We start from the raw sequence: 15259 nt of genomic DNA, 5'->3' as shown, positions 1-15259 counted from the left end.
GGCACCTTCGAGAAGACCAGCTCATGGACTAGAATTGTGCTATCTGCCACACACAATTTTTTTTTTTCACTTGTTCAAAGCGTTCGCGTGAAGCACCCGGTATACCGTGCACCGCAGCCCAGACGTGGCACGGCGGGAACAGGAGGCCGAGGTCAAGCGGACAACGTCGACAAAACCCCGCAGTTCAAATGCGGGACGCGAAAGCGCGCCTCGCGTCTGCCGTGAACGTGTCGTAGTGCGGGAAGGCGAGGTCGTCACAAAGGCCACAACGCCAACAAGACCCCGCAGTTGTAGCCGATGCTGTTCGCGATCATCGAGTCTTCTCTGTCCATGTGTCTACGCACGCGACATCACATGCGTTTACTTGGTAAACTTATGTTTACTGCAATTCATGCTGCCACCATAGCCGCGAGGCTCACTCTTGTAGTATTCGAACATGTTGCTATCGCATTCAGTGCTTCGGCCTTATGGCAAAACTGATTTAAGCGCAGCAATACGAAGGCTCCGCAGCTGTTCCTAGGCACTATAATGAACATTTCATTGAGTAATTTATTGTTTAAATTATTATTATGTTATTGTTAGGTTGTTGTTATTGTTCAGCTGTTATTGTTATGCTGTTGTTGTTGTTGTTGTTTTTGTTGGGGTGGTGGTGGTCCTGCAACATGGCACGAGCCCACGATGAGAATATTTATTTATTTATTTATTTATTTATACTGTCAACTCTCATAGAGGGTCATAACATAGAGGACAATACAATTACATACATCAAATATGTACAATTTCTATGTTTGTAAAGTAGCTTAACACTTGTCAATTCACAGTGAATAAGATGTTCACTTCAATGATGTTCAGCACACTTCTGACATTTATCAAAATACGTACAATGAACATCAAGTCGCACATATCACTTGGCACTTCAAAACTAAATTGAAAACTCCCGTAAATACGTCTCAGCAGCATTTTCAAAGTCGGTGACATTTTTTAGGCTAACAATAGCGTTTGGCAATTGGTTCCACATTTCTATTGCGTCCGGGAAAAAAGAGTATCGATATGTATCAGTGTTGGTACGGTACGGCTTTATGACGTAGTCGTGGTTAGTTCGCGGCTTTCTTTTGCCTGGAGCGTGTAGATATTTGAGTTTATCAATCTTACGTTGATCCTGCATTATTTTATAAAGCATCTTCAGCCTATATTTCCTTCTACGTACCTCAAAAAGATCCAAGTTGCAACGCTGTAACGTAAGCGTGAGCGATTCCTTCCTTCGGTACGTCGAACAAATAAAACGCGCCGCCAGTCTCTGTATCCTTTCCAACTTTCTCTTAAGCGTCACTTGATGGGGACTCCAAACAACGGCTGAATATTCTAGTATCGTCCTAATGAAGGTGGTATAAGTTTTATATAATAAGTTTAGTTTTAATTAGTTTAGTTTAGTTAATAAGTTTAGTTTAATAAGTATAGTTTTATATATATAAGTTTTACATTACGTCTGTCTGTGGCCACATACAAATATATTGCCACAGACACCGAGGCAAGCGCCAAGCTAACTGACGGTTACCTTCACATTGGGCACCCCACAAGAAAATCTAACCCGCGATGAAGGACGGCCAGAAAATCGGCCAATGTTCTAACCACGGCCATGAGCTTTTTTGACACGTTACGCCCAACGACGCCATCAATATCGCGCCCTGGTGCCAGCAGGAGTACAGGAACGCAGCATCGAACGCTGTCACGTCGCAGAACACAAATGGATGCACGCGATCGAAGCAACTGTGGGACGCTCAACTACACGCGCGTCGTTTGTCTCTGAGACACACGCGAGAAACGCAAACCCGGTCTTTTCGAAGGTCACTGCATTGCGCGACGCCTCCCCCCCTCCCCGAACCGGGCGAAGGTAAAGCTTCAGTCACAAACACTCGTGCGCTTGCACAGCCACGTGTCGAGTAGTACGCGTTGCCCTTATCAGTGTCTGAAGTTATCCGCTGAGCTATCTTCGCTGCTCAATTAAGGTAAAGGTTATCTCTCTCTCTCTCTCTCTGTGTGTGTGTGTGTGTGTGTGCGTGTGTGTGTGCGCGCGTGTGTGTGTGCGTGTGTGTGTGTGCGTGTGTGCGTGTGTGTGTGTGCGTGTGTGTGTGTGTGTGTGTGTGTGTGTGTGTGTGTGTGTGTGTGTGTGTGTGTGTGTGCGTGCGTGCGTGTGTGTGTGTGTGTGTGTGTGTGTGTGTGTGTGTGTGTGTGTGTGTGTGTGTGTGTGTGTGTGTGTGTGTGTGTGTGTGTGTGTGTGTGTGTGTTTATTTCACTTTGTCTAATTTATTTTATTTTCCGTTTTTCCCCGTTCCGCAACTTCTTGAGTGCGGGCTGGACAGGTCTCTTGGAGCAGCACAAGCTTTAAGAAAATCCTCACTTTTCCGCTTGCACAATTGCGCCGAGAGGAATGTTTCCTGGCTCCGCTCTTTCCTTCTCAGTGCACAGAATAAGTAATAAAACCAAACAAAGGCGAAACCTAAGTGCATCACGGGGAAAACTTCGGACACGAAGCTGACAGCGGAGATTGTATACATGAATACACGCCGTCGCTCGCCGCACAATGGAAAACTGGATCTTCGTTCGAAGGGAAGCAGCGAGGCGCGTGCGCCGGATGTTTCTGGGAGTAGACGCGAGGAAATTGAGACGACGCATCTGTGGCAGAAGAATGAACGCCACTCCTCTGCCATGTTGGTGCAGCGTCGTAGATAGATAGATAGATAGATAGATAGATAGATAGATAGATAGATAGATAGATAGATAGATAGATAGATAGATAGATAGATAGATAGATAGATAGATAGATAGATAGATAGATAGATAGATAGATAGATAGATAGATAGATCACAAATAATTGTTGAATGTTACCTTAGCAGAAATAGTTGCATCTCATTTTCGGCACCATTATAAAGTATTTAGTTGCAATCGTGCGGCGTCACGTCTATGCTAGCTACACAGGCTTTGTCGGCTTCGTAGAAAATCTGCATTACGGAAGAACGGAAGGCCAATCAGCTGATTGGATTAATTAATTTATTTATTTATTACCGATACCCTAGTAGACGCTATCAAAGCTCATGATCTCATGGCGAGCCGGTGAGCGAACTTGAAGGCAGCGTCGTCACCCGCCGTGACATTTCAGCGCCTATTCTGGCTTGTACGGGTGTCCCAGCTAAATTGAGCCAGATTTTTTAAATATGCAAATGCTATGTGGCTGGACAAAACCAATGTAATTTTGTTTGCCGTCGCTTGGTGATACTCAAATTATTTTGTTCATTCCGGTTAATTAAATAATTCTTAGTTTATATAACTTCTCATATGTTATAATTAGAAGCAAAAAGTGACAATGAGAGAATTGTAGAGCGACATGAAAAACTCCCGGTGCAGCTTCCCGTTGTTCAATACATGATACATAAAGGTGTCTTTCAGAGCGTGAGAGAAGCTCGCCGATGCACGCGAAAAAATGCCGCGCGACTGACCGCTCGAGGCACTTTGCATGTGTTCGCTGGCTTCTTTCACGCTCGGGAAAAAAAACACTTTTATGTAGCGCGTATTCAGCAACAGAAAGCTGTATCGGGAGGTTTTGTCATGTTGCTCTACAATTTTCTAATTCAACCTTTCAACTATAGCATTTGTGAAGTTGAATAATTAATTAGGACTACTTATCTAATTGGGCGGAATAAAAAAATATATCTGAGTATCTCCAAGCGACGACAAGCAACACTACGTTGGCTCTCTCCAGCTACGTAGCGTCTGCATATTTTTAAACTCTGGCTAAAGTCAGTTGGGACGCCCTGTGTACGTATATCAACAAGCCTCGTCTCGCGATAAGCGTGGCCATTTTGAAGCGCCATGTGTTAGCACGACTTGGCCCAGCATTGACCTTCGGCGACCCTTCTTAAATGGCCCGCTTCCTCACCTTTGATCATGACCGAGTTCTTGGTGATGAAGGGCACCCCGAGCAGCGGCTTGGTGCGCTCCAGTTCTTCCGGCGAGCTCGTCCTGACGAGCTCGTCGGCTGCCCGGGCCTCGTCCACGGCGGCCTCGAAGCGTTCGTCCACCACCGCGTTGATCACGGGGTCCACCTGGAGCACGCGGCGCTCGTACGCACGGATCACCGCTTCGCTCGTCACCTGCGCCAGTGAGCATCGCCGTTGACGCACAGAGCAAAAACAAAAGAAAGCAAAGTTATTCCGCCTGCGACCTGTAACGAAACGCGGCAGAAATGCGCTGTGAAAGTCGCCGAGGTTTCCGATTATTCTTTTTTTTTTCATTTTTAACCGTGACAAATACATTTACAAGCGAGTGAAAATCATTCTGAGGGCTGTAGCCTTCAATGAATACGTTGAAAATGCACCTCGAGTATTTTGCTTTTCATTTTGTTCTCAAATTCCGCGGCTTCTCACGTTCGACGGCACAGATAACTTAGCAAAGGATAACGGAACGGGGGGGGGGGGGGGGGGGGGGGGGGCAGGGGAGGGATTCACCTTCTCCGTTGGTAGGTGCCGCGCTTGCGTAACAGCTCTAGCTGTCGTGGGCTCGTCCACGCTCGGGGTAAAGAAGCCTGCGGCCGATTTTCAAACTCAGGTGGCACAGGAGAATGCACGGAAGTGAAACATACTTTGCAGATCTGAGCCAATTTGGCGTAAAATAATGGTGGGAGTGCTATCAGACGTGCGATGTAACTTGAAGCTCGTAATTAATTGCCGAACTTCCAGTGAATATCGGTAAATGGAGACTGGAACAGTTGCAGACACTGGAGAAGCATCCTCAACCATCTCACGATCATAATAAAGGCAATGCACCTTCCTCCAACGTTGAGTGATCACTGCGAAGACTGTAGTACACGCTATGTACTCCATTTAGAGATCCTTAGACATGTATATTCAGTTCGTGTTTGCCTGGTAACAGTTCCCACAGGCCTGTTGACTTTAAAGAGCCGTTCGGCGGCGTCGTAACTCATGACGTAAGTTACGCCGAAGTGGTGAAGGAATTTGAAGGCGGCGTCGTTACCTGGCTTTCCTTTTTGCCTCTTTCCTGGTTTACCAAAGCGTATTCTTGCGGTAAAAGTGGCTCTTTTGGTATTGTGGAATGGTAATTTACTAACACATCTTAGACTATGTTTACCTATAGTGTCCCACTATAGCCTCTGACGGCAACACTGACGTCAACTCTGTCCTACATGTATAAGATGACGGGGTGTGTACACCAAGGTGATGTTTTGAAAGTTCCTTATTGATGCATGTCTACCGCATCTTGCTCTGTACATCGCATCACTGAAGATGCTTCCTTGAGCGTTGTTCTGTTGGCTCGAAACGTTTGAATAGCGGCACGAGGTAAAAATAGAAAATAAACACTAATGAGAACGCATGTAACGCAGCAGAAGCAAGGTTGGGAGTGGCTCGCCTTTATTGGAGATCCGACAAATGTAGTTTTTCATGTGAGACCGTTGCTTTTCACAATATTAAAACAAGCAGTCGAATAGCGAGAAACCCTTTGGCCACTGTAGGCATAGCGCATTGTATAACTCAGCAAGACCGAAGGCGTGAATATAGAAAGAGGTTGTAGATTTCGGCGATTTGTTGATGCTCGTAAGTCATGACATCCAGCGCACGGATGAGGACACGCGCGAAACAAACAGTGATTGCGTTTATTCAGAACTGTCTTACCCCTACCTCCATGGTCTGCATTGATTTTCGAAAGAAAAACTAAGATGTTTCTCAAATTTGGCTCGTGCTGAAGATCTAGCAACACTGTCCACCTTGCCAAGGTCGCGTATTGTCCATCACGTCCAACGGTAATAATCCATGCTTTGCATTCGTAAACAAGAAGATAAAGGAATTTGTCACGAAGCTTTCTAGTGCTGAAAATCTAGCCATCGTCGCTTCCAACGTGGAATGGTCCCATCATTGCCCATGTGCCCATGGTCGTATGTTATCCAGCACGTCCAAAGTTGATGGCCCGTACTCCATTTCAATTTAAGCGTCAAAATGAACCTTGTAAATGGGTGAGGGCAATGTACGCGCACGGGACATTCTTTATACTTCTGTACTATGCGCACAAAGAGGGAGAAATTTGTGTGTGATCGCCGTTTTTTTTTTCTTATCCAGCGCAGTTCCGTCGCCAACAGCGCGCAAACAATGTGGTATGTAGCATTCATGGATACACACAAAACTGTCTCCCCTGCTCATTTTCCATGAGGGGGCAAATACCAAATGTGCGATCATGCATTAAAGCATGCCGAATCAAGAGAAGTAAAGAAAATGCTCGCTTAAGAGAAGACGTGTTCAAAGCGGTGAGACTCCTACGGAAGGCACAGGTGTCCGCCAGTCATACTAACTGGCGTTCCGCACGCACTCAAGCAGTCTGGAGAGGCGGATCGTAAGCAACGTCTGTGTACGCTCACCATATTATTTCAGCAATTCGGAGATGGTGCACTGTTTTGGATCGCACCGCTGGTACGATCTGTTGGGAACTCGGCGCTGACGCCCGTGGTTGTACCTGGGTCGCAAGCCCCAAGGGTAGCGTTGGCCTGGCGGCCTGGGGTACAACTGGAAGCATCCGAAGGTCCCGGCAAAGCATGAGTCGACTGGTAACAACGAAACAACTTGTTTATTTTAACATCGCAAAGAGTTGGCGGTCAGGTTGACCGAAGTAGAGAGACGGGAGAGCACTTTACTCAACAGACGAAATCGGAGCCCTCCTTTTGGCGTCCGGGGGCAGCTGTTTTTATACTCTCGCAGTTGAGGGCAAGAAGGAACCCCTCAAAAGACGAGCACGTGAATGTACAATGGGCTAATGGTGACGCACACTGTCGAAGCGCTGCCGTAGCACCATGTCGAGCACGATCTCGTAGCACCCTGTCGTAGCGCTGCCGTAGCACCATGTCGAGCACGATCTCGTAGCACCCTGTCGTAGCGCTGCCGGTCGGGCACAATGACTGTAATGAGAGGATGATCCCTGCTTTCGCTTCGCCTGGTTCGGGCACAATGACTGGAATGAGAGGGTGATCCTTTGCGGTCGCATCGCCGCAGTCGCGCCTGGAAACACCTGCCGATGAGCGTTGCGGCGACGACGATCGGGCCAAAATGTCTGCCGCCCCGCCGCAGTCGCGCCGGCAAAACCACGTGTCGCAGGCGAAACGCAACAGACCGCCCCGCCGGGGGAAGGAGATCCCGATGGACAGGGGACTGCATCCGCTGTCCGGAGGGATGTCGCTCGATGATGCTCATAACCGAAGTCGGGCGTCCCTCGACGTTTCTTGAGCGCAGCGCACAGAGAAGGCCTCGTTCTCTCGTTCAGGTTCGCACGGGACACTGCAAAGTGACTTCGGGAGAGTTCACATTTTTGTTCTCGTTCCCGGCAAGCGTTAGAACTACGCTGAAACTCAACCGCTCAGTCAGCAAGCACGGCACAACCCTCACTAAGCCCTGCCAGGCTCTTTCCCCTTTTTATACCACTGCCTAGTTCCTTACAGTAGTCTAGCATCACTCAGAACGCGTCCACAAATTGAAAAATTGCACTAGAAAGCATATCATCACTTTGAAACACTAAACAAAAGCAATATGTTAAAAAAAATCCTGCCTCAGGAAGAAAAACATCAGTAACAAACAATTTTGAGGCTGATTCCTACGTTAGGGGCTTCGACTTAAGCCATCGGCGTTACCGTTGAGACTCCCCTTTTTGTAACGCACCTCAAAGGAATATTGTTGTAAAGCGAGGCTCCAGCGCAGGAGGCGGCCATTTTTGGGAGAGATGGTCTGCAGCCATTGGAGAGGGCAGTGATCCGTCTCAATGATAAACCTCGAGCCGGCTAGATAGCATGACAATTTCTGAACGGCCCACACGAGACATGCACACTCTTTCTCGGTGGCGCTATACGCCTGCTCACGACTGGTCAGCTTACGACTAGCATACAGGACGGGGTGTTCTACTTCTCCCTTTTCCCGTTGGCACAGTACAACGCCCATGCCTCGCTCACTAGCATCGCACTGAACAATGAACCCTTTTGTATAGTCTGGCGATCGTAGCACAGGCTGGTTTGTTAGGGCACTCTTTAGGGCGCTAAAAGCTCTTTCCTTTGTCTCGTCCCAGACGACTGTTTGAGGCTCTGTCTTTCTTAGAGCATCCGTCAGGGGAGCCGCGATATCAGAGTACCTAGGGATGTACCTCTGATAGTAGCCGGCGACACCCAAGAACGACCGAATATCGGTCTTGGTGCGCGGTTGCGGAAAGTCTCGCACAGCGGCCACTTTTATTTCAGAGGGGCGGCGACGACCCTGACCAATCACGTGACCGAGGTAGACAACCTCGGCCTGTGCTAACTGGCACTTAGGAGCCTTTACTGTCAAGCCCGCTTCGCGCAGGCGGGTTAGCACTGCCCGCAAGTGTGCCATATGCTCAGACCAGGATGCGGAGAATATCGCTACGTCGTCTAGATACGGTAAAGCGAATTCTTGCTGTCCCCGCAACACTTTATCCATGAGACTTGAAAAACAGTATGGCGCGTTTTTCAAACCAAAACTCAACACTTTAGGACGGAATGTTCCCATTGGTGAAATGAACGCCGCATACCTACTAGCCTCTTCTGTAAGTGGAACCTGCCAATAACCCCTGACAAGATCTAGGGTGGAAATAAACTGAGCGCTACTAACTTTCTCAAGGCGCTCCTCGATGTTAGGGATCGGATAAATTTGATCCTTAGTGATGGAATTAAGCCTGCGGTAGTCGACGCAAGGACGAGGTTCCTTGCCCGGTACCTCAACTAAAATCAAAGGGGAGGTATAACCACTCTCACCTGCCTCAATAACACCGAGCTGTAGCATTTTCTTTACCTCAGCCTCCATAATATCGCTCTGGCGGGGTGACACCCGATACGCCTTGGATCGTACTGGCTCTGTGGAGGTAAGTTCTATATCATGAGTAAGTACAGAAGTCCTACCAGGCCTCTCAGAGAACAGACCTTGAAACTCTTGTAATAGCTGGTGTAGTTCGGTTTTCTGCTCGGGCGACAGCGGTGCTTTACTGATAAGGTCACTAATGACTTGACCGGTGTCTTCCCTGTTCGTCACTGAGCCTAGTCCCGGAAGCTCGACCGGAAGCTCTTCAGGAACGTTTACCATCATGCACACCACTGCTTCCCTTTGTCTATAAGGTTTGAGCAGATTACAGTGGTAAACTTGCTGTGCTTTCCGCTTTCCTGGCAGACTTACCACGTAGTTAACGTCCGACAGTTTCTGAACAATTCGTGCTGGGCCCTCCCACTGCACGTCTAGTTTGTTGTTTAGCGATGTGCGCAATATCATGACCTCATCGCCAACCTCAAAACGACGGGCCCTGGCTGTCCGATCATAATAAACCTTGGCCCTCTGCTGGGCCTTTGTCATTGCTTCACCTGACAACTCCTGTGCCCTTCTTAAGCGTTCGAGGAGCTTAAGCACGTACTCCACCACGACTGGGTCGTCGCCCCTACCTTCCCACGATTCTCGAAGCATGCGAAGCGGAGATCGAAGCGAGCGACCGTACACCAGTTCAGCTGGCGAAAACCCCGTAGCCGCATGCGGCGCGGTCCTTAAAGCAAACATCACCCCAGGCAGACACAGCTCCCAGTCAGTTCGATGTTCAAAACACAACGCTCTCAACACGCGCTTCATGACGGAGTGGAGCTTCTCAACGGAATTCGACTGTGGGTGGTACACTGAGCTGTGTAACAGCTTTACCCCACACCTTTCGAGAAAAGTTGTCGTCAAAGCGCTAGTAAACACTGTGCCCTGATCTGATTGGATTTCCGCAGGGAAACCAACTCGCGCAAATATGGACAGTAGTGCATTAACTATCTCAACTGAGCTGAGTTCTTTAAGCGGCACTGCTTCAGGGAACTTTGTCGCTGGGCAGATCACAGTCAAAATGTGTCTGTACCCCGTGGCTGTTACCGGCAGAGGTCCCACAGTATCAATAACGAGCCGTCTAAAAGGCTCCGTAATGATAGGTACCAATTTCAACGGCGCCCTCGATTTGTCCCCTGGTTTGCCCACCCGCTGACAAGTGTCACATGTCCTCACGAAATGGTCTGCGTCCCGAAAACACCCTGGCCAATAGTACTCTTGCAAGAGACGGTCCTTAGTTTTCTTAACTCCAAGGTGTCCGGACCACGAACCCCCGTGTGACAAGCGCAACAGATCCTGACGATAGCATTGAGGCACGATCAGCTGATCGAACTCCACTCCTCTGCGGTCTAGATACTTCCGGTACAGGACTCCACCTCTCTCCACAAAACGCGCAGTTTTCCTGGCGATACCTTCTTTGACATTGCAGCGCACGTTTTCCAGGCTGCCATCCTTTTTTTGCTCGGCTATCAAAGCCGTCCGGCTGACTTTTAGCAACCTATCAAGTCCGTCTGACGTAGGCGCGATGAGCAAATCAGTAGATAGCTCTTCTAACTTTCCCGCGTCGGGCGTTTCCTCTCCAGTATCTGGCGCCTTTAACGTTACAGACTCAAGTTTATTCAGTTCGGGCGTGCTCGGAATATCAGCTTGCTGCGCCTCTGACCCTTTTTCGTTGTTTGATAACGTCGGCCCCGCAACTACCGCCTTTGCAGCGAGCTCCCGAACCTTCGATCTGGTTAAGGCCTGAACACTAGCTTCACCAAACAAAAGCCCCTTCTCGCGCAGGAGGTGATCGGACCTGTTTGAAAATAGGTACGGGTACTGGGGGGGGCAGCATAGATGACACTGCCGCCTCCGTCTCAAGCGCTCCGAAAGGTCCTTCAATAAGCACTTTTGCTACCGGCAGACACACGCTATGAGCTTCCACGGCTTGCTTGATCCACGCGCACTCGCCCGTGAACATATGGGGTTCTACGTAAGACGGGTGAACTACATCCATCGTAGCTGCGGAATCGCGAAGCACTCGGCACTCTTTCCCGTTCACGAGGAGGTCTCGCATGTAAGGCTCGAGAAGCTTCATGTTCTCGTCAGTGCTGCCTATTGAAAAAAACACAACTTTTGGTGTTGTTTCCGGACACTGCGCCGAAAAGTGACCCGGCTTCTGGCACGTATAACAAACGCGCGCTCGCCTCATCTCGAACCGCTTCCTGCGTTTGGCTGCCGCCGTCTCTTTACGTTTGGTCGGACTGCTTTCACTCGCATCCTCCCTACGCGTGTCCCCCTTTAATCTCATGGGCGTGAACCTCGGTCTCTCAAACTTCGAGCCAAATTCACCCTTTTGACCGTCCTTAGCTCCGCGAGCCCGACGCGTCACAAACTCCTCGGCTAGCTCAGCGGCTTTAGCCACCGTACAAACGTCTGGCCTATCCAAGACCCAGTATCGCACGTTCTCCGGTAACCGACTATAAAACTGTTCTAGCCCGAAACACTGCAGAACTTTATCGTGGTCACCAAACGCTTTCTCTTCTTTGAGCCACTCCTGCATGTTCGACATAAGCCTATACGCAAACTCTGTATATGACTCACTTCTGCCTTTCTCATTTTCCCGAAACTTCCGACGGAACGCCTCCGCAGACAGCCGGTACTTTTTTAGCAGACTCGATTTTACTTTGTCGAAATCCTCTGCTTCCTCTCTATCCAAGCGAGCGACTACGTCGGCCGCCTCGCCGGGTAACAAAGTGAGCAAGCGCTGTGGCCACGTTTCCCGAGAGAACCCCTGCTTCTCGCACGTTCGCTCAAAGTTAACCAGGAACAAACCAATGTCCTCTCCAAGCTTAAACGGCCGCATTAGGTCAGTCATTTTGAACAATACGCGTTCTCCTGCACCGTGTGCCTGACTTCCATTACGAGCGCGTTCCATCTCTACCTCAAGACGCTTCATTTCCAAAGCGTGTTCGCGCTCTTCTTTTTTCTCTTGTTGCTCTCGCTCTTTCTGTTCTTTACGTTCACGCTCTTCTTTTTCTTTCTGTTCTTTAAGTTCACGCTCCTGTCTTTTTGACCTCTCCTCAATAGTCTCAAGGCATTCCGACAGCTCGTCATCCTCAGCCTCTAACTCAAGAATAGCCTTTAGCAGTTCAGGTTTTCTTAGTTTGTCTGAGACATCCAGACCCAACTCTCTTGCAAGCTCCAACAATTTCGGTTTGCGCAACGACTTCAAATCCATGGCTGCTCTGAATGCTGCTTTCTCTACTGCTTACTATTGTCTTGCCGCAAACTAACCCGGCAGCAACGACAACCACAATTACCAGCTCTGTTTCTGACACTAACAAAAAGCCTGGCAAAGCTCAGAAGAAGAAAGTCCCGCACTCACCAAACCTCGCAGCCAAGAGTCCAGCGCAGTCGTTCCGCTGCAGGCAACCAGTCATCACACAGGGCTCGTTGCACTGCTCCCGGATCGTCGATGAGCTGCTCAGCATACAGTCAACTGCATCTCTTCGCTGCTGGCCTCCGTTGTCGCGATCTCACCGCTGGCAGACAGTTGTTTGAAGTCGGAGGCGATCCCACCGCTGCCAACCAGATGTTTTGGATCGGATCGCTGGTACGATCTGTTGGGAACTCGGCGCTGACGCCCGTGGTTGTACCTGGGTCGCAAGCCCCAAGGGTAGCGTTGGCCTGGCGGCCTGGGGTACAACTGGAAGCATCCGAAGGTCCCGGCAAAGCATGAGTCGACTGGTAACAACGAAACAACTTGTTTATTTTAACATCGCAAAGAGTTGGCGGTCAGGTTGACCGAAGTAGAGAGACGGGAGAGCACTTTACTCAACAGACGAAATCGGAGCCCTCCTTTTGGCGTCCGGGGGCAGCTGTTTTTATACTCTCGCAGTTGAGGGCAAGAAGGAACCCCTCAAAAGACGAGCACGTGAATGTACAATGGGCTAATGGTGACGCACACTGTCGAAGCGCTGCCGTAGCACCATGTCGAGCACGATCTCGTAGCACCCTGTCGTAGCGCTGCCGTAGCACCATGTCGAGCACGATCTCGTAGCACCCTGTCGTAGCGCTGCCGGTCGGGCACAATGACTGTAATGAGAGGATGATCCCTGCTTTCGCTTCGCCTGGTTCGGGCACAATGACTGGAATGAGAGGGTGATCCTTTGCGGTCGCATCGCCGCAGTCGCGCCTGGAAACACCTGCCGATGAGCGTTGCGGCGACGACGATCGGGCCAAAATGTCTGCCGCCCCGCCGCAGTCGCGCCGGCAAAACCACGTGTCGCAGGCGAAACGCAACAGCACGTAGACACCGTGGTTCCTTATGACGTCGGCACTTTTTAAGAAATCGTCGGCAGAAGTTCATCAGCTGACGACGCTGCCATTCAATAAGGACGTCTGCATTGCTAAAGGTCACGCAAGCGATGTGTAAAACAGAGCCGTCTAGCTTATGATCTAGGTATTGATTCTGAACATCTTAACCCTTGAATGAAACCTAGGCGGGGTCCAGGCCCACCCCACCAAATCGCAGGGCACTGAATAAAGTTATTTGAATGAATAAATGAACCTTTCCTTCCATCCTGCTTCCCTTTCCACCTGTGCATAGCGTACTTGGCGAGAATAAAGCACCTCAGACCGACCTTTGTGCACTTTTTATCAATCATCTCTCTCTCTCTCTCTCTTATCCAGCTTCATTTTTTCTTAATGCGTACACGTAAAGTTCTGGCATTATGGCGCTCCAAACTGAGCAGCGACTTTTCAGACCGCTAAAGCTTTATTTCGCAGACGAACTGCGAAAATGACGGAGAATGCTGTAGCTGCAATTGTATCAAGTTTATAGACTTTCTGGTTCGTTCGAGTCAGCTCGATAATCCATTATGCGTGGCACACTCCATAACCTAATGCAGTGGCGACACCCTCACTGATGCATGTGCTCTTCGCACGCTGCCATGGATAAATAGCCTGAAGAAAAAAAAGGACGTGGGCTCCTTCTTTGCATTAGCGGGCTCCAAGATTGCCGCGGTGGCCACTGCCGATTTATCGGAAGGCGGAGACGGTTCCCGCCGAACGGCGCAACCTTTTCTTCTATTCTGCTACGAGATTAGCCCTGCACCACACTTCGCGCGTGTAACTGCCTCGGCTCCACTAGAAAGTTTAGCAAACCGCTGCCCCTTCACCGTTACTATACTACCGCCTTCGCCACCTGCCAGCCGTATACGTGTGCCACCCAAAACGCGCCAGGTTCATTATCGGCGTTGCTGGTGCCGTCTAGATGACGGCACCAGCAACGCCGTGTTGCGTACTCCAGGGTAGCGTACCGTACTGCTGCCGAGAAGTAGCGGCACCTGCCTATCGAAGCTCGACCGGCATTACTTATTGGGTAGCGTGGCGTTGTCGGCGGGCTGCAGGCATCCGGTAGATCATGGCGACCAAGCAGGGGCGAGACGATTTGCTAGTGCGAAACTTGCACGGTTTATTCAAAGGGAGTTGAAAGAAAATAAGAAAAGCATGAAGTATGAAGTCTCAAGTATGAAGTATCTCAAAGTACATTTCGGAGCCCCTTAAATAGGCTGTCTACAAGTGTGGGCGGGATCTTGCTTCGCGTCGATGACACGTGACAGGCACGGAGAGAGGGCCCCTCCTCCTGCAATACCGTGCAGCGAAGGAGAAGTCGATCCTCTTTTCGACGAATCCGGGGAGAAGGTCGGGTGAATGACCTCTCCGGCGCCTTGGGGTCCGGCCAAGAGAAGGTGGAGGGGATGAGGTAGCATACACGATGCCACGGCCATGAGAGGAGGGTAAGGGGATGAGGTCGCCCGTGGGCTCCGGCTCAGGGGGTAGGGTGAATGACCTGTCGCCACGTGGTGACAGACGCCAACCCTAACAGCCGATAATGAAATCATCGCTTTCATTTGAATCGTTCAGGGATATGCGAATCCTTTAGTAAATGTTAATTGTGGGCGGCGATGGAGGACACCAAGAGGCACTTTGCGCCGGACCATGACAACGTTCAATGTGGATTGTTCAAAAATCCGTATGGTCACGTTCTGGATTCACTTCTTGACAAATTCAATTATATATGCGCCGACAGTATAATTGCAACCGAGTGAAAGCATTCTATAGTTGTTGCTGTTCCGACGCCGGGCAAGCCTCCTACTGACCTGAAAGCTCTAGCTCTGCACGCCATCTCTTTGTTTCCAACAACATGCAAAATATTCGAGTGAATGTTAGCAACATGCGTTTCCTGGTGGCTAGAAGGCTAGAAATAGTACCACCCAGTCAAGATTCTTTTTCGCACACATTTGGGCCCATGAGACGGCCTGGCTATCATAGCCTAGTGTGTTCTACATGTATCCCCGAAAAGTGGGGT

General features: G+C 49.7%; 1 protein-coding gene across 1 annotated transcript in view; it reads right to left on the bottom strand.

The window, feature by feature from the left end:
- LOC142576425 (fatty-acid amide hydrolase 2-like) overlaps positions 1-15259 on the bottom strand; it is a 65918-nt gene that overhangs the window by 29103 nt on the left and 21556 nt on the right. The window contains exon 2 of the mRNA XM_075686555.1: positions 3936-4149. Coding sequence (XP_075542670.1) covers positions 3936-4149 — 214 coding nt within the window. The remainder of the gene's footprint in view (positions 1-3935; positions 4150-15259) is intronic.

The sequence above is a fragment of the Dermacentor variabilis genome, chromosome 3 (assembly GCF_050947875.1).
Source record: "Dermacentor variabilis isolate Ectoservices chromosome 3, ASM5094787v1, whole genome shotgun sequence".
NCBI classification, from domain to species: Eukaryota; Metazoa; Arthropoda; class Arachnida; order Ixodida; family Ixodidae; genus Dermacentor; species Dermacentor variabilis.
Note: the sequence above shows the minus strand (reverse complement) of the source record. Positions and strands in the feature narration are given on the sequence as shown.